Source organism: Trachypithecus francoisi, unplaced genomic scaffold (genome assembly GCF_009764315.1).
Source record: "Trachypithecus francoisi isolate TF-2019V2 unplaced genomic scaffold, Tfra_2.0 Lachesis_group16, whole genome shotgun sequence".
Taxonomy (NCBI): domain Eukaryota; kingdom Metazoa; phylum Chordata; class Mammalia; order Primates; family Cercopithecidae; genus Trachypithecus; species Trachypithecus francoisi.
The window spans coordinates 76820581-76839113 of record NW_022681461.1 but is presented as its reverse complement, the minus strand read 5'-3'; the positions used below and the strand labels follow the sequence as shown (position 1 = coordinate 76839113).

At 44.1% G+C, this 18533-nt stretch overlaps 1 protein-coding gene across 4 annotated transcripts in view; it reads right to left on the bottom strand.

The window, feature by feature from the left end:
* The window catches only part of EPB41L4B (erythrocyte membrane protein band 4.1 like 4B), a 152707-nt gene that overhangs the window by 81145 nt on the left and 53029 nt on the right, over positions 1-18533 (bottom strand). For all 4 annotated transcript variants that reach the window (XM_033237865.1, XM_033237866.1, XM_033237867.1 and 1 more), the window contains exons 3-12: positions 17020-17062; positions 16089-16167; positions 13564-13608; positions 11666-11718; positions 6434-6554; positions 4662-4749; positions 4405-4493; positions 4035-4104; positions 3772-3941; positions 1721-1830 (exon numbers count right to left, since the gene is read on the bottom strand). In XM_033237865.1, coding sequence (XP_033093756.1) covers positions 1721-1830; positions 3772-3941; positions 4035-4104; positions 4405-4493; positions 4662-4749; positions 6434-6554; positions 11666-11718; positions 13564-13608; positions 16089-16167; positions 17020-17062 — 868 coding nt within the window. The remainder of the gene's footprint in view (positions 1-1720; positions 1831-3771; positions 3942-4034; positions 4105-4404; positions 4494-4661; positions 4750-6433; positions 6555-11665; positions 11719-13563; positions 13609-16088; positions 16168-17019; positions 17063-18533) is intronic.

The following is an 18533-nucleotide window of genomic DNA, read 5'->3' as shown; positions in this document are numbered from 1 at the left end:
AGGTTCCCAGGGCTGGACGCTCTGGGAGGCAGGGACAAAGAGACACATCTTTGCTCTCAAGAAGTTCCCAGTCTAGAGACAGAGAAAGGCAGATACAGAGAAGAGGGTAAAAGGAAAACAGCACACGGTGATCAGGGATGAAATACAAGCCTGGGTCTGGACTGAGGGGCCTCGGGGCGGCCGTGAGGGTCTGTGTGGACAGAGCCTGGGGGATGAGGTACAGCTTAGCCTATTACACTCCATTTTGTTTTTAAAAGGATATATGTGGCAGGGGAAATCATGAAAAGCCTCATAAAGAAGATGCTAGAACTCTGGCTGGAAAAACGTCAGTGAAATAAGGGACAGAAAAGAGGGACCGGGAAGAGAATCACAGACCCTGGGACCCAGAAGATCTCTAAAGCCATCTGGTGGGGTCAAGCCACAGGATGTCCACTCCCCTCTGTGATAGCCACACCAGGGGGTCCCTCCCTTTGTGCTGTATACACCTGTAGGGGCTGGGAGCACACTGCTATCTTGAGACAGCTCTTTTGATCTTTGGAAAATTGTTCCTTACACTGGGCTATTTCTGGACAACTCTGACCTAGTGGACTACACACACGAGCATAATCCTCCTCACGGAACAGAAAAGAGAGTGTTCTGGCCCCTTCCTCCTGGGCACTGTGGCCACCCTTCATCAACCCATCGCCCTTCTCTGGACACACTCCCATCCCCTGGCCTCTCTCGAATGGCAGGACTATTTCCTGTGCTGTGGGCATTTTTCCTCCACTAAAGCAGCTGGGAGTGAAGAAGAATTTCAGGTAGTCATGCTATTGCGCTGGTGGTTCATAAAGGAAAGAATGGTGGGGAACACGAAGTTAGACTCTAGAAGGGAACAAGTAGAGGTACCAGGTCCCATGGAGGCCCACTAAGTCCTGAGCCAAGAAAAATGCATGGAGTGGCCACAAGGAAATCATATACAGGAGGGGCCAGGAGGCTGGGAGTGCAGAGGCTCTGCCATAAAAGAGCCAACACTGAGTGCTAACTGGGCATCCTAAGTGGGGAAGCAATCTAGTGTAGAAAAAGAAGAGCTATGAGATGGGATCTGGAGGCTGCGATCCAACAGAAATGAGCCTGGCTTGCTCATTCACTGACTGAGTTGTCCTGTGCTCCAGGTCTCATACAGGTATGAGGCCTCAGCTGTAACTGATAGACAAGGTTCAGAGGGCTTGGAAACGGGAAGAGGGCGGGCATTCTAGGGCCTGGCTACATTTAAGTGTGAGGAAAGTTTGGACTGACTGTGGGACTTGAGTCAAGTATCTAAAAGTTCTTCATCTACTTGTACGTGGTCAGAATTCCAGTTAGCATGGGCCTGATGTCCGCACTTAAAATTGCAAGATGGTGGAGATATAGTATCTTCTATAGGCAAGAAAGGTGTTTCTCTATGATATTCCTGAGGTCCCGGGGCTTGAGCCCAGGTCTAAAAGAAGCTAAGAGGCACATGGGAAGAAATATGGAGAAAGGGAAGAAATAAATGAACACATCCGAGGGAAACACTAATGACAGAGGGATGGCAGAAGAGGCCAGGTCCCATTAAAAGAACACCACTGAGATTATTTTTCCAAAAGCTCCAGGCTGGAGAACTGCGGGAACTTTCTTCATAAGCTGCTTGACCAAGCTCCTTGAGGGCTTAAATGACTCAAGCATAATGTAAAATTCCAAGGCAGAATGAAAAACACACAACCTTTGAACGTTGAATGTCTCCGGGATGGATAACGTTTACTAGGCTTCCTCTCAAAGGTGCTGGTTCTTCGTAACCTGGAGCCATGTGTAGCTTGATATTCTGTCCGTCCACTGGGAAGTAAATATTTTCTTATGTGTTATCAATATCAGAATCTCAGTACGTTACATGTTTTTGAAAGTGCACTTTTATTTCCAAGAGCTCCAATGTACGTTTCAACTTAGCCTGAACTCACTTGGGTAAAGAAACACAAAATTTAGCCTTCCATTTGGAAATAAAATCTCCTTTGCCAAGTCCAGGCTACAGTCCAGGGCCAGATATTTCCACCAAAGGACAAAACCTGCAATTTAGGTATCAGCCACTTGGCTGCACAAACCAAGCAGGTTTGAAACATCTCATTAAGAGAACATCGATTTTCACATAAAACAACTTTTCACGGAACACACTGCATAGACATTTAACCCATGTTTTAGAAGACTGTTATTAATACCCACTTAACTAGGCTTTGCCAAGGCAAACATTACTGATTTCACTAAGGCTTTTTGGGTTTCAACCAATGTGATGCCTGGCTGCAGATTCCAGGAGGTTGCTGGTTTCATCTGATCTACCCCTCAACTGCTTCATTCCAGTTGCTCTTAGTCACCATTTGTCACCTGCTCTGCGTGCCTCTAAGGGGCAACCTCTTCTTCTCCAAACTCCCTTCCTTCTTACACTTCTAGACGAGCAGAAAGGAACATGGTCTGGGACTAAGCCTGGGGCAGCTTCCTCCCAGGAGAGAAAAGCCTGCCTTGGCAACTGCCCTGACTTGGCCTTCCCGCCTCACTCCACCCTGAGTAGACACCAGCATCCTGCAGAGGGTCTCCGGTAACCTCTGCATCCTCCACAGGACCCTGGGATTTGACTGTTTCTCAAAAAGAGCTTGGTCTTCCCACCACTGACCCCCACCGACCCCACCCCCGACCCCTCGGAGTATTTAAAACAAAATAATTCTTCAAACAGAAGTTCGTAGCCATTTCCTTGCACAGTAGAAATATTTGAAATGAGCAAATCTTTTGACATTTAAATAGAGTTCAGGGATGTGCCATGTGTGGGTAGAGGTTATGAAACCATGTGAAGTTTTAGATATCGTAACTGCGATTCTCAAATGTAAATGGGCTTCAAAAACCCTGGGAGTGCATTTTAAATGCATACTGCCAGGCCTTACACATACACACACACACATACCCATAGATTCTGACTGCAAATGTCTCAGATGAGGTTGCTGTTCTCATTTTTAACACCAAGAAAGTTTTCATACACTCTGAGAAAAATGGTCTTGGGATGATAAGCAAAAATATATCAGAATAAGCTCTTGATGTTTGCAGGCTCTTTTCAGATTCAAGTATCTACTAATCCTACCCTGGGTTACATGCACACACATTGATATGTGCTCTCATTCTTAACCATCCCAAATTTCTGGACACTGGCACGCAAAAGGCAATACAATAGCAGTTAGAAATTTAGCAGCCAGAGTTCACGGGGTTGAATCTCGGCTCTACCACTATTAAGCGTAATAGCTCTGGCCCTGGTTTCCTTACCTGTAAAATGGGGATAATCAACCTACCTTATTAAGGGTATATGAACAGTTCTGGCACAGTGCTGGCCAACAGAACTTTTCACAATGATCCTGTGTCCTGTGTCGATACTGTCTTAATATGGCAGCCACTAGCCACATGTGGCTTCTTGGCCACTTGAAATATGACTAGCAATATTGAAGAATTACATTGTAAAATTTATTTCATATTCATTAACTTCAATTGCCACATGTGGCTAGTGGCTACTGTACTGAACAGCACAGCTCTGGCTAAATGTCAGTTATTAACAATTTTGTCATTAGTTCCATTTTATCAACGAGCATCAAAAGAGCTTCAGTGACTCACCTTAAGAAAAGTGAGGACGGGACATACAACCTAAGCTTCTGGACACAAATTCATCACTCTACTCGCACACAAGAAAGAAATCACAGTTGCCCTCCTTCAGAAGACGTGATCCGTATTGCAGAAATGGCTCCCTACCTGAATCTGAAGCGAGAGCCCAGCCTGATAAAGTCGGATCTATTGGATTTGCTGTTTCCTGGCGTCCGCAGTCGGAAGAACGCGTGGTGCTCAACTGCACACTTCCAAAGGTGTTTGCAGGTCCTGGCACTGTCTAACCGGAACACAAACGTGTGCTCTTGCTCACGTCCCTTAGAGAGGAAGCACAAGGGCCTCGAGTGGGCATTTGCAACACTGACGCAGGATTTTCACAGCAAAGGGGAAGAAACGGGAGCAAGGCCTACCTGATCATCATCCTCGACCACCACGAGTGTCAATTTGCTCTTTTTAAAATCCATTTTGGTAATTTTAGGCCTAGTCAGAGAGAAAGCATTTTAAAAGCACAATCTGCAGTAAAACCATCTACACATCAAATAGCAGCTTCCTTTCTACTTTTAAAGCTTAGACTGAAAAAAAAAAAAAAAAAAAACAACATTCATTCAAGTGTGATTATCCAGAAGTTTCAGTGCAACTGCCACAGACCCACCACAGCAGCACCACGTGCTCTGAGGATGAATCCGGGTGTTGCAGATACCCCTCAATAATCATCCATCACATAGAATTCCACCACAAAATAGGAAAAGACATTTTTAATATTAGACAAAACTAAATTACCAAAAGAATAAGCCTATTTTGTTAGCTCCTTCAAAGATTAATATGCCTGTCGGGGTCAGTCCAAGAGAATATTCACAGCCATCTCTTCCCTACAAACAAACGAAGTGACAATCGGTAGAGGGTTCTAACAGGTCGTCACACAGCAGAATGCAAAATGCAAAAACAGTTTCCTCACCACAAGTTATTTTATTTGCATAATGTTCATATATTTTTCAGTAACTGTAAAACCAAAGTACTTAAACGCACACAGTTCTTACCCTGACAACGTGCATGTCTACCCCATACATTTCCAGCCACTTCGCTTTATTCAGATAGGAGAGTTCCGCCTGGGCAGGGCTCTTTCCCCTTAGAAAAACCAATGGAAATACATGTAAACTGCAACTTGTAAGCCCACAGGATTCTGAAGGGCACGGCCTTACTATGGAACGTTATGCAGCAATTAAAGCAATGAGGGACACCAAATTATAGTAATACAAAAAGATTCCCAAGAACTTACTGTTAATTGACTAGAAAGACCACAGAACAGGCCGGGCACAGTGGCTCACGCCTGTAATCCCAGCACTTTGGGAGGCCAAGGTGGGTGGATCACTTGAGGTCAGGAGTTCGAGACCAGCCTGACCAACATGGTAAAACTCCATCTCTGCTAAAAATACAGAATTAGCCGGGCGTGGTGGTGCGTGCCTGTAATCCCAGCTACTTGGGAGGCTGAGGCAGGAGAATCACTTAAACCTGGGAGGTGGAGGTTGCAGTGAGCCGAGATCCAAGATCGTGTCACTGCACTCCTGCCTGGGCAAAAAGAGTGAAACTTCATCTCAAAAAAAAAAAAGAAAGAAAGAAAGAAAAGAAGCACAGAACAGTGCTTACAACATGATCACTTAAGGAAACAATGAAACAATGTTGTATATGTAAATGCAAAAGGAAAAGACTACAGACTGCCAATGATGGCTTCCTGCAGGGAGGACAGTGGATGTATAAGTGTGTGGGTGGGGTGTGCCATACCCACAGACATTTACATTGCTTCAGTGTTACACAATGAGAATGGACTAATGCCACCTTCCACTAAAATAGTCACAGAAGCTTTTCAGAATGACTGAGGGACAAGAGAAAGTCACGCTAAGCTCCAGAGTTCAAGGGTGACCTGGAAGAGGCAGTGTTTGGGGAAGATGGGATGGGAGGGAGGAACGGTTAACATTTAGGAAACCCGTGAATGAGGGGTGGAGTTGGTAGTGCAGGCATGAAAGTGGTGCCTGCAGGGGAATGGAGGGAAAAAACAAAAGGGATAAACGACACTGCTGGATTTAGGTATGACGATCACATTTCCTGAAATGTAACACTGTACAACACATGGTCTCAAATGTGTATGTTCCTATATGACAGGGTGTATTTCTAAAGTGCTTGTTTCAGAAGGTTCAGGCCCTGAGGTCCCAGAGATGCAAGTATGTGAGAGTGTCTGGGATGCCCTGGGGTGTCACTAAGACAGCAGTGGCTCCTCTGGCTGCAATAAACAAATCAGAACCAGGCTCTGTTTGCAGAGAGAGAAAAGGAGTGTGGTTTGGTTCTTGCTGCACATCTCTTGAGAGACAGCTAGCCAGGTGCGGTGGCTCCTGCCTGTAATCCTAACACTTTGGGAGGCTGAGGTGGAAGATCACTTGAGCTCAGGAATTTGAGACCAGCCTGGACAACATGGTGAAACTTCATCTCTACAAAAAATAGAAAAATGAGCCAGGCATGGTGGTGTATGCCTATAATCCCCGCTGCTCGGGAGGCTGAGGCAGGAGGTCAAGGATTCAGTGAGCCAAGATAGTGCCACTGCACTCTGGCCTGGGCAACAGAGCCAGGCTCTCTCAACAATAAAAAGGACAAAATGTGGGCCTTTGGAAAAACAGGACTGACACAAGGAGAGAAGAGTTGGAGTTACAGTTTTATGGCCATCAATAGAGCAATTCTACTGGTAGATAAAGGAGTATAACCAACACTTATTTATGACAAAATAGATATATCAAAATGCTAGACAGTTGCATCAAGGTACCTGCACTCTTTCCATCTCTGGAAGATATCATATTCCATCGCTTCTGTCTGATTTGGAATGAACCGAAACTCAGACACAAGCTCTGGTGTGTGTTCTGGAAGCTCGCACTCCCCAAGCTCCGCTGTAAGTTTCATAAAAGGGAGAAAAACAGGAGACATTGAATGCTTTCAGTTATTGCTGCAACCAGGTCCAAAGGCATTTTGCATGATTTTAAAGCACAGGTCCCCCTGCTAATGTGTAACTCTCTCCTTTCGGGAAGACTTAACTCTCACTTGGGTAGTCGTATGTACACTCAAAATCCTAGAAGCATTCTAATGTCCTCCCTGTTGGGTGATACAGCATCATCGTAGTTATTACTGTCTTTCTCTCCACTGCTGTTCCCACCCAGGGAGGCCCCAGTTACATTTTCCCCATGAAGTGGTAGAACCCTGAATTTGCAATAAAAGGCAATCACAGGGAATGAGAATCTGCCCAGAAACATCCATTTAACAAGGCTCTTGTTAAGGGTAGGTCAGAGCAGCACCTCAGGGTCTGCAGTGCTGGAGAGGATGGATCAAGAATTCAGCACATGCAGCATCCAGGGGAAAACTAGGAAGGGAGGGAAAGGGAGAGAGGGAGGGAGACAGGGAGGAGGGGTGCGAGGGCTGCAGGAGCAACTGCGGAAAGTCAGGCAGAACCTGGGAGGGAGACAGCTGTGCAGAAAGGAGGGAGGAGCAGACACACAAGGGATCCGAGCAAGAAGCCCAATTTGTGCTGCCCTTGCCAAGTCCCCCACAGGACGGAGGGCCTGAGGATACAGGTGGCCTCCTGATACAGGGCATGATGACAAAACCCACTCTCCTCGACCCCCTGCAGCTCAGAAAGCAGATCCCAGAATGAAAAGGAATCCTCTAGCGTTCCCTCTAACACAAGGCTACACCGAGTGTGGACCACACACCAACAGCACTGCCATCCGCTGTGAGCTTGCCCAAAAGGCAGACCCTGAGGCCCCACCCGAGACCTATGAAAGCAAAACCTGCCTTTTAACAAGATGCCCAGGTCACAGGCTGCCAGTTTAAAGGCTCTGCACATTTGTTGGAAAAATCACTGATCTATAATAGTGGCTTTTGAACTCGGGTGTGCATCAGAATCACCTGGCGAGCTGGTTAAAACGCACATCACTGGGCCCTGCCCCCAGAGTTTTTGAATCCCTAGATCTGGAACCAGGCCTGAGAACTGGCTTTTCTTTTTTTTTGAGACGGAGTCTCGCTCTGTTGCCCAGGCTGGAGTGCAGTGGCCGGATCTCAGCTCACTGCAAGCTCCGCCTCCCGGGTTTACGCCATTCTCCTGCCTCAGCCTCCTGAGTAGCTGGGACTACAGGCGCCCACCACCTCGCCCGGCTAGTTTTTTGTATTTTTTAGTAGAGACGGGGTTTCACCGTGTTACCAAGGATGATCTCGATCTCCTGACCTCGTGATGTGATCTGCCCGTCTCGGCCTCCCAAAGTGCTGGGATTACAGGCTTGAGCCACCGCGTCCAGCCGAGAACTGGCTTTTCTAACAAGTCCCCATGTAATGCTAATGTGACTACCCTGGAAAACACTTTAAGAACCTGTGCTGCACACATCAGATCCCATCAACTAACACTTCACTCAGTTTGCAACCTCTGCAGCCAGGCCTCAGCTCTAGGAGGCCGTGGAGGGTGGTGGAAACAGCTCAGACACAAGAGGGCTTGGATCCCAATTCTAACATAATCTATCTGTGTGACTGCAGGCAACTCACTTAATATCTCTGGGTCTCCGGTGCCTGATTTGTAAAACGGGAATTGTTACAAGAATGAAACAAGAGCACAGGCGTGCAACAGACGAGTGGCCTATTAGTTCTCCCCTTCTTTTCCTTTTACTTGGTTTACTTTTTAAATCTACTACAAATTTAGTTCCCAAAAGAGCACAGCCACCCCGCAGGGCCACTGTATCACAACTCAGGAGGCACCGAGGACAACCACAGCAAGACATGTCTTCAAGGCTCAAGCACAGGAGGAAACACAACCCTTCCTTTTATTCAAACCTGCAGAGATGCTCTAGTGATCCTTAGAGTCCCAGACGAGCTAGCTCAGCTGTGGTTGAAGTGGAAAGCAGGCTGTAGCATTTACTCACAGAACGGGGTTGGGAAGAGGGGGCACGGAGGGACAATGTAACAAGAGCCTCCTCTTGTGTCTAAGTCTTCAGTCCTTTCCCTTTCCTTTCCTTTTCTTTTCTTTTTGAGAAAGGCTTAGTTGCCCAGGCTGGAGTGCAGTGGCGTGATCACAGCTCTCTGCAACCTTGAACCTCAACCTCCCCTGGCTCAGGTGATCCTCCCAGCTCAGTCTGTAGCTGGCATTATAGGTGCACACCACTATACCTGGCTAATTTTTTTATTTTTTGTAGAGACGGGGTTTTGCCATGTTGCCCAAGCTGGTCTCAAACTCCTGGGCCCAAGCGATCCACCCACCTCAGCCTCCAAAAGTGCTGAGATTACAGGCATGAGCCACCATGCCCAGCCAAGTCTTTTTCTTTCTTTCTGACATAATAATTGTATCTTTTTTTTTTTTTTTTTGAGATGGAGTCTCACTCTGTCACCCAGGCTGGAGTGCAGTGGTGCGATCTTGGCTCACTGCAACCTCCATCTCCTGGGTTCAAGCAATTCTCCTGCTTCAGCCTCCTAAGTAGTTGGGATTACAGGTGTCCACCACCATGCATGGCTAATTTTTGTATTTTTGGTAGAGACGGAGTTTTGCCATGTTGGCCAGGCTGGTCTTGAACTCTGGACCTCAGGTAATCCACCCGCCTCGGCTTCCCAAAGTGCTGGGATTACAGGTGTGAGCCACCGCGCCCCGCCAACAATTGTATCTTAAAATCACACTGACATTTTGATTTCAGCTCAAATGGATAATTTCTCCAGGAAAGATCACAGAGAACGGACCTTATTTGTGTCTGTCTCAGCTCTGGGGCAAGGTTTTGGTTCTACACTACTCTGTTAAGTATGGTGAGGGCTTCATTACAATGGGGTGGGATGGTAATATGTGCACCTCATCCTCTGATCTTTCAGGACAACGTACAAGCTTGCAATATTGTGCCAATGGCTTTAAGAGGAAACCTTTCCAGTGGATTAATGGCCTTGCGTCTGACATAGATGCTTTTGTCTCATTAATGACACCCTGACATCTACTGCTGGGCTGTCAAGCCTGATGGTGTGACCTCTGGCAGCTCAGGAACTCTAGGGTAGAGGAAAGCCGCTTGCTAAGTGGGTGAGTGGCTGGAGTGCAGAGGCCACTGCCATGTTCTCCAAGCCATGCCTGTCATTATTAGCACTTGCCATAAAGACTGTCATATCAGAAAAATACATAGGAAGCACTGTATTTGGCACAGATGGCTATAGATGACATTACCATCAACTCTACCACCAGTTTAAAGGCTCTGCCTTTAAAGTTCTTGGCGGGGGTGGGGTGAGAAGATCTCTCCAATCTCATTCATTCAACTCACTCTGCACTTACCAAGCATCTACTACATGCCAAGTCCCCATTAGATAATAAGAATTAAGAGTCTGGGTGCAGTGGCTCATGCCTGTAATTCCAGGTGCTTTGGGAGGCTGAGGTGGGAGGATCGCTTGAGGCCAGGAGTTCAAGACAACAGGAATTACAAGGTGACTGAGGAATAGAAGTTTCAGGTCATGGGAGCATCCTACGGTCATTAAAAACCATCTTTATGAGTGTAAACATGACAAAATACACATACTAAAAATACCAAGTAAAAAAACACACAAAAATTTGCAGATGACTGATCAAAATCACATTTTCAAAAGTCCACTCAAAACTCACAGACAGAAATTCTGGTTGCCTGTGGCTGGTAGGACAGCGGGTTCTTTCCTTCCTTCTACTTGTCTGATTGGTGTGTTGCTGTCCTGATATTCTGTAATAAGTATGTACTAATTTTATAATTTGAAAAAACCTCTCAGTTCCACTTTTAAAAACTGGCCAAACACAAAAGTGAGAAGTCAATTCTCATTATGGTGTTCATAAATAATTGCTAATGATGAATGAATATATCATAATCCATAATCCAGTAGAAGCTGATGAACACATTGGCAAACGAGTGCACAACATATGTCTATCTGATGTACTAATGAAATCCCGATGTGCAGTTACACATTAGTATTCTCTTAATTAGTGCTAGAGACTTTAGCAAGTGTTTCTTCTGCATCCGAAACTACAAACCGCCAGGGCATCACACAGATAAACGGCCAACACTGACAATCATGTAGGCAGACCTCTTACCATCCACTTCCCACTCACATGCAAGAATACCCTTTGCACCCCGCCAGCCCTGACATTAATGCTTCCAGCCTGACCTCTCTGAGCGAGCCAGATTCAGGTACTCAAGAACCTGCTGGAGCTTCTAGAACCTCTTAGCCAAGAGGCCCAATGCAGACCATTTCCTCCACCGGAGCTCACCTCTTCTAACCTCTATCCATCCCTGGAAACAGCCTGAGAATCATCTCAAACTCCTCCCTCAACACCTAAGTCTAATCACCAATTACTTCTCCTTGTACTGCCAATGCTATAATGCTATTTCCTGGTGTGTGTGTGTGTGTGTGTGTGTGTGTGTGTGTGTGTGTGTGTATGTATGTGTGTGTGTGTATGTGCGTGCAAGACCCTGCCCTAGTCAGTTTCCTTTCCCTTCTGTTACAGCAGCACCTCCTCACTGGGCTCCCAGTCCCAGTCTCGGTCCTGCTCCAATCCCTTCTCCCCATACAGCCAACGTGGCCTTTCTAAAGTGCATATCCGGCCAGGCCTGCTGCCTCTTAAGAGCTTTCAAAGGTGTCACTACTGACTGCATGAAATTCTTTCTCTTTAAATGGGGCCCGAGGTCATCCACCTGTCCAAATTCTTGAACTTCACTCTGCAGCACCATTCAATTGCTGCTAACCTCTCTGCACTTTTGTGCCTTGGTTCCTTGACTCATGGTCTTCTCATCCCCACAATGGGCCTCCCTTGTCCAAACCTCCTGCATGTCTCTGTTCCTGAAGGAACTGCACTGCAGTCCTTGCTACTCCTTGCCCTCCTCACTGGACTGCAAGCCACTTGGGGACAGAGACCATGTCATATTCATTTATATCCCCAAAGCTAAGCTCTGGGCCTGGTATACTGTGGACACTCATTTGTTGAAATAAAAAGCAGTAACATTAAAATGCTAATTACTACTAAAGATTAACGTACCTTGTAGACAGAGAGCAGCTAACTCCACAGCTGTTTCATAAGGGCATTTCAATCTTGAAAAAAAAAATGAAATTAATTCAAAATAGGAACTTAAGTACTCACAACCATATAAAATGTCATTAAAATCATTTTTCAAGAGGTAGCGATATTTAGATTTGTATTCTTAGTTTATATTTTTGCTGTCTACACTAAAGAATGCAACAAGCGGATTTGCACTACAAATTTCCCAAAGTCGATTCTCATCATAGGGCAAAATAACCCAACGTAGATATAGTTTCTATCAATCGTGTACAATTTTACTGAATTTGGCAAGAATGGAAAAGTTTGGAAAACAGAATGAAAAGTGTTCCCTTTGCCTTATTATATTTAAACATATTTTAAATTTATTTTATCTTGATATAGTATCTGCATCTTTTAAAGCTGCCTTCAAATCTTTCTTGAAACAAGGTCATAGCGTTAAAAATAAACACAGAGACACTATATCGAATACTGCCAGGATGGCTGGATATACTCAGCATTCTAAGTCTATCTAAGGCATAGCCATAGAGGAGTACTACTGCAGATTCAGTGATCTCATTCATACGTAATATTTCAAATTTGGTTAGAAAAATAATAATGACATACATTGGTATAGCACTTCATAGTTTTCAAAGCCTTTTCATTTATATTATCCAATTTGGTCAATGCATCAAGTTTGTAAACCTTTAGGATGGGTGTTGCCAGTGGGCTCCCCCGAACCATCTCCCATTTTATAGATGAGGAACTCAGTGTTAAGGGCTCTTGCCCCAGGTCATCCAGCTGGAAGGGAGCAATATTGGGACTCGAACACCACTCTGCGTTGAAGTACAAAGCAGGCTAAACTGCATGTAAACTACAAAGTACTATACAAATGCAAGGTGTTGCCATTAATATTTTTCCAAACCGAGGACAATTTCTAGAGTTACACAGCCTTTAGTATGAGGAGCACAGTATGGAGAGAGAGAGGATTTAAAAAAAAGTACACACACTCATAATACACACACCAACCAAAGGTCTGTATTGCATGGCTGAATAAGGCAAATGTATACACTGTACAATCTACTTGTTCTATTGGTCTATGGAGTACATTTCACTGAGGTTTTTATAGCACATATTCTATAGAGAGTTTGCAAATTCGGAAATTACATTTTAAATTTCCTTCAGATTATATTCAAAATCAGAATGTATTCTTGTCAATAGCAGGGGTTACTTTTTAGACTCAATATAGCCTTAGTTTTTCATGTAATAGAAAATATTCAATACAGATGCTGAAAAATGACACAGTTATAAAAGCTATGCCTGTTGAAACCTCCTATCTTTACGGTAAATTAATACTGCATGCGAAATCAACCACTTCAGTGCCAATGCTTCTTGTGCTCAATGATCACTGTGTGTTGCCAGAGGCCTAGTAAATAAAGCCATTTTTAAGAGGAGAAAAGGAAGTGAGATGAGATGTCTAAAACTTTCTATTGGAATCAGAACATAACCTCTTTCCATTTCTTATATGCAGATGGTGATGAATGACACTTTTTGACTGTCCAAATACTTGTAAGTGTATACATACTAATAACATATCTTGCTTGCAAATACGACAAAAGCCATTATGAATGGGACAGTGATGTGATCAGGGAGAGAGTTATTCCCAAATACACATCACTTCAGATATTAAATGGTCTTGGAAATGCTTCAAGCCATATAGTAATCATTTAAAATAGGATGATAATGACAGTGATACAAGTATTAGACTCACTTTACAATGCCTGGTGCACTTTTTTTGAATTTTGAAAAGGGAACAAGGGTAAAAGAGTTAAAACAGTGAATTATTTTGAAATATACTATGATCTATCCTGGGTTAAGAGTCAGAACAAAAACATACTTACTTTCCAGAAAGAATGTCATGCCTGAGTTGTAAAACAAACAGGTACCTGACAAACATATACAAAAGTCAATAGAGGGTAACTCTTTCCCAGCCGCTCCCAATCCCCAGCTTCCCATTGCAAACCCCACCCCACACACGGCATGGAGTTTTGTATTGTAAAATAGGAGTCCAAATCAAATGAGAACTTTGGTGGAAGCATCTCCTCTTGGGTCTCCAGGAAGACATCCCAGAACCTAGCTAGGAAGGTGAGTGCATGTGGGGAACTCGCAAGATACTTGTAGGATGAAACACGATACACGGCACGGTCCAATGACAGCCTCCACAACCCCCTCGGTGCTGGAGAAGAGAGCCGAACAGGGCACATGGACATGCAACATGTCCAATAACACAGGCAGGGTGGGGCCGCAAGGTCTGGCTCTCAGCCAGCTCCACCAGCTGATTCCAGATCTGCTGCCATGGATTGTAACAAAAAGTCTGCAGCTGATTCTAGTCAGAAACTGCTTGGGGATTCTTTTCTCCTGATGCAGTGTAACTGCAGACTCTTTTAAAACACAAAACAGGCGCGCGCGCGCGCACACACGAAACAAGAAAAATCCCGGCACTGGACTGCAAATGGTTAGAGGGGTAACAAAAAATGAGAAAGAAGCCAGCAAATAACACGCATGGGGTTTACTCAGGTAAAAAATAAATGTCTTGGCTTAAATAAGAGGGGTATCTTTTTTTTTTTTTTTTAATACCAGGAGGATGTAGGCATCAGAACCACTCACAATGTTTTGTAAATACCAAACCTGCCTGTGCTCTGCTCCCTACCTATGGAAACAGAATCCTACACACAAGAGTGGCCTCTAGGAATCTGAGCTGTTCAAAAGCTTCCCGGGTGTTTCTGATTCACACAACCCGGGTTAAAAGACAACAGCTTTGATGACAGCTAGAAGCAGCATTCATAGAGGACTCTGAGGAGCAACACTAGACAGACTGTTTGTCAGAAATCAAGATCAGGCATGGTGAAGGTTCTAGTACATTCCAGAATGTTCCTGCTTCCTGACTGGTGCTTGGCCACCACTGAACTTCACTTCTGAACTCAGGATACCATCTTGCATAGTCATCTCACAAGAGACACAATATTAACATGGCCAGAACTCTTGATTCCTATAGGAAAACCTAACCATAGCAGCCCAGCAGAAGCCTGGGTAACAGGACAAAACCCTGTCTCTATTTACAAAATACAAAAAATTAGCCAGGCATGGTGGCACACACCTGTGGTCCCACCTACTAGGGAGGCTGAGGTGGGAGGATCACTTGAACTTGGAAGGATGAGGCTGCAGTGAGCTGTGATCATGCCACTGCACTCCAGCCTGGGTGACAGAGCGAGACCTTGTCTCAAAAAAAAAAAAAAAAAAAAAAAAAAAGCCCCAGGGGAAATGGTGATAACCAGTCAGTCTTTAAGGCATTACTCATGGGTCATCTCCCTAAGAACCACCCAGCAGCCTACATGTCACCACTACACTCCATCACACAAACAATGACAAGGAGGCTCTGGGGATATCAAAAGCAGGAAAAGACTTTGTAGAGAATTTCACTGATGCAAGAGAGGCTAGAGGGAAACTCCACATTTAAAATGTTACTCAAATTTTTTTTTCTTCTTTCCTGTTTCTGAAGTCTAAGACATAGACATGGGCAAACAAAACATGAAAGAAATTCGGGCCGGGCACGGTGGCTCACACCTGTAATCCCAGCACTTTGGAGGCCAAGGCGGCAGATCAGTTGAAGTCAGGAGTCTGAGACCAGCCTGGTCTCAGACAGCGAAACCCTGTCTCTAATCAAATATACAACAATTAGCAGAGCGTGATGGTTTGCGCCTGTAATCCCAGCTACTCAGGTGGCTGAAGCAGGAGGATCACTTGAACCCAGGAGGTAGATAGAGGCCACAGTGAGCCAAGATCATGCCACTGCACTTCAACCTACGCAACATAGCAAGATTTTGTCTCAAAAAAAAAAAAAAAAAAAAAAAAACAAGAAAAGAAAAGAAAAGAAAAAGAAATTCAGGGGAGCTAAAAGATAACATGAAGGGATTTTAACAACTTTGCTGCAATTACTATGTTTTTTTTTTTAAAGAGGGTTCTTTGTATTATAACAATCAAGAGAGTATTTTGCAATCCCTTAAAACATAAGATGGCGATTTAGGACTGAGAAAAGCTTTTCCAGTATCTGCCTTCCCTTCTTGTAGTTGAGATAAAAATAAAACGCCACAGAGCAACCAATCAATTTATCCAGGGTCCAAGAAAATAGAGGTGTGACAAGAAAATGTATCTTCCAATTTCTATTCACTCAGAAAAAAATGTCAAATTAAGCAAAGTTGTGGATTTTTAACGGAATACAGAAGCACTGGAAAAATACTAATAACTCTTGCTGAGAAATAGAAAGACGGCAGATAGAAGGAGAGGCAAATCCACAATTGAGAAGAGTCATAAATGACACGTAAGGCAAGCACTGCTGGGCTGGAGATTGTTCCGCGTCGTGGCCTACCTTGTAAACTCCTCACGAAGGTTGTTTGGTTCTGAAGAATAGTATTTAACTCGAAAGTGCAAAGCATAAGCAGGTCCAACTAAACATTTGGAGATGGAAGGTTGAAGATGTTTTTCCCCCAGTTTTGAAGATCACAGGATGGACAAAAGGAAAAGCACGTTAAATCTGTAACATCTAGCACGACATCAGGACAGCATAACTGGGCACGCAACCCTGGTCAATTCTTTTCAATCCTCGTCAGGGGAAAACTGAGACAGATGGACTTTTGTGTTGACTAAGATAGTTTAGCTAGTAACCTCATTCCAGGAGAAAACCCTAGTGATCTAGATGGATTACCTAAAAGCTGACATTTTACTTTCACCCCGATGCCACAATACTCCAAACTGACAGCTAGTTTTTACAAAGTACAAAGTACAAGGGCTAAAGGAAAGTGATGCAAAGTGTTCTGTTATCTAAAAACACTTTAAAGCACTTTTAAGAGAATATGAATTTTTAAAAATTACCCAAGCATAAACAACATTAAAAAATGTGGTTACCACACCTGTACATTGAGAAAGCTGTAGCAGACTATCAAAGATCCCTCCTATTCTCTCATCCTCTAAGACTATGTTGCAATTCATTAGAAAGTAGATATAATAGGTATAAAGCTGAGTTTCTGAATAGCAGATTAATCAGTGCTCACTGGCAGAGGCATCTGATTTCAAATGAGAGCACAGTCGGTTTTTTCAATATCCACTAAACACTTTTATTCAAATTTTAAACTCTCATCTTTGGCTAGCCTTAAGAAATTAAAAATCGTCCACTTAATACTGAATTGATTTTTAAAATGCTTCCAAGTTCTAATGAAAACGTAACACCTCAAAACACTGGCAAAGGAGTTTACTCTCAGAAAAAAAGAAAGAAATGAGTGGGCTAAATTCTGCTTACTTACTTTTCATCTGCTTTTTTATGGGTTTGGCATGATCCAGCCAGTGCTGAAAGAAAGAAAAAACAGTTTCTTTAGGAATAGTTCATCAGCAAGGTTATTCAGCTCTCACAGTTACCCACCTCTAAAAACCTTAGTAATCCTACCCATAAAAACCAGGGTTTGGATCACATCATGGGCTTTTAGGCTGAGAATCTGCAAACTGCTCGGGATGGTATAAAAAACGTCAATGTTTATGCATATATGTGCATTTTTCTGTGGAGGGGACTCCCTAGTTTCTGGACGTTTTACAAAGTGGTGCCTGAAAGAACATAAAATCCCTTAACTAATTGATCAGCAGAGCCACCAACTGCCTTTTCCTTCTGAGTTTCTCAAGTTACAGCCAATCTTCTCCAAGAATTCCAGGTCTCCATCAATCTAGCAAAAAGTACAATCTAGGATACCAATAATTTCTCATCGTGCACTGGTCTTGAGGTTGTCATCCTAAACTCTTTGAAGTACAGAACTAAAATTCACAACCCCTTTATTCTTTCGCCAGGAAAATGAGCCACACTGCAAATGCAAAGGCAGGCAGGGATTTGCCTAAGATCATTTTGCTCTGGTCAATGAGGGCATTTTAACTTCCTCTAGCTTTGACCAAAAGAACTGCTTCAGTCTTATCTAAGGAGATTACAAAACCATTTGCCTCATATAAAAGTTTCCCTATGAAGTCAAAGTCATTGATACTGCTGTCTTGAGGAGCCTCAGCCACTTAACTTCCATGGAGAACTGCATTTAGGAGTATTCTACTGAGCGCCTCTGTGCAGACGTCAGCTCCTGGAGGCCAGGGACCGGGCACTTAATTGTGACTGTTTCCTGTGCCAGGCACAAGGTATGGCACCCAGAAGGCCCCTGTTAGATTCTTGAGAAATAAATATTAAATATAAATTATTTTTGAAAGTGAGGCAAGTAGGGACTGTTCCCATCACTTTATGTGGACCTAATGCATGCTGAAACTTCCCTGCTAGAAAGACGGCTGGGGTGATACAAGCAGAGTGGGCTTCTCACGAGCTACTCAGTCAGAGGCCATTCTGCTGACTGCCAGTGGGCTTTCAGACACACTTGCGCCCTGCACAGTCTAATAATGAGGAGGGGCAGGACTCCACCTAGACAGTGTACTCCACACCTAACCAAAGAGGCCATTATGACTGTGTGGGAGGAGGGGGATAAGGAAACACAAAAGCGAATAACAGATGATTTATAACACAATACACTGGGGGCAGTGCAATGGGAGAATGTGGGTTGTGGGGCTTTGTCATCTCCACTCCTGGCTAGGTAGCCACGTAATGTCACCACAGCAGGATGCGTATCTCAGACGCACATGTGCAGGATGCTTTATCTCATTGTTAATAGCTTTGAATTGGAAATGACCTAAATGTCCATCAACAGAGATGGATTAGAAAATGGCTCATTCATATAATGAAATACTATTTAAAACTGATGTAGGCCTGTATTTATTGATGTGGCAAGAGATCCACAGC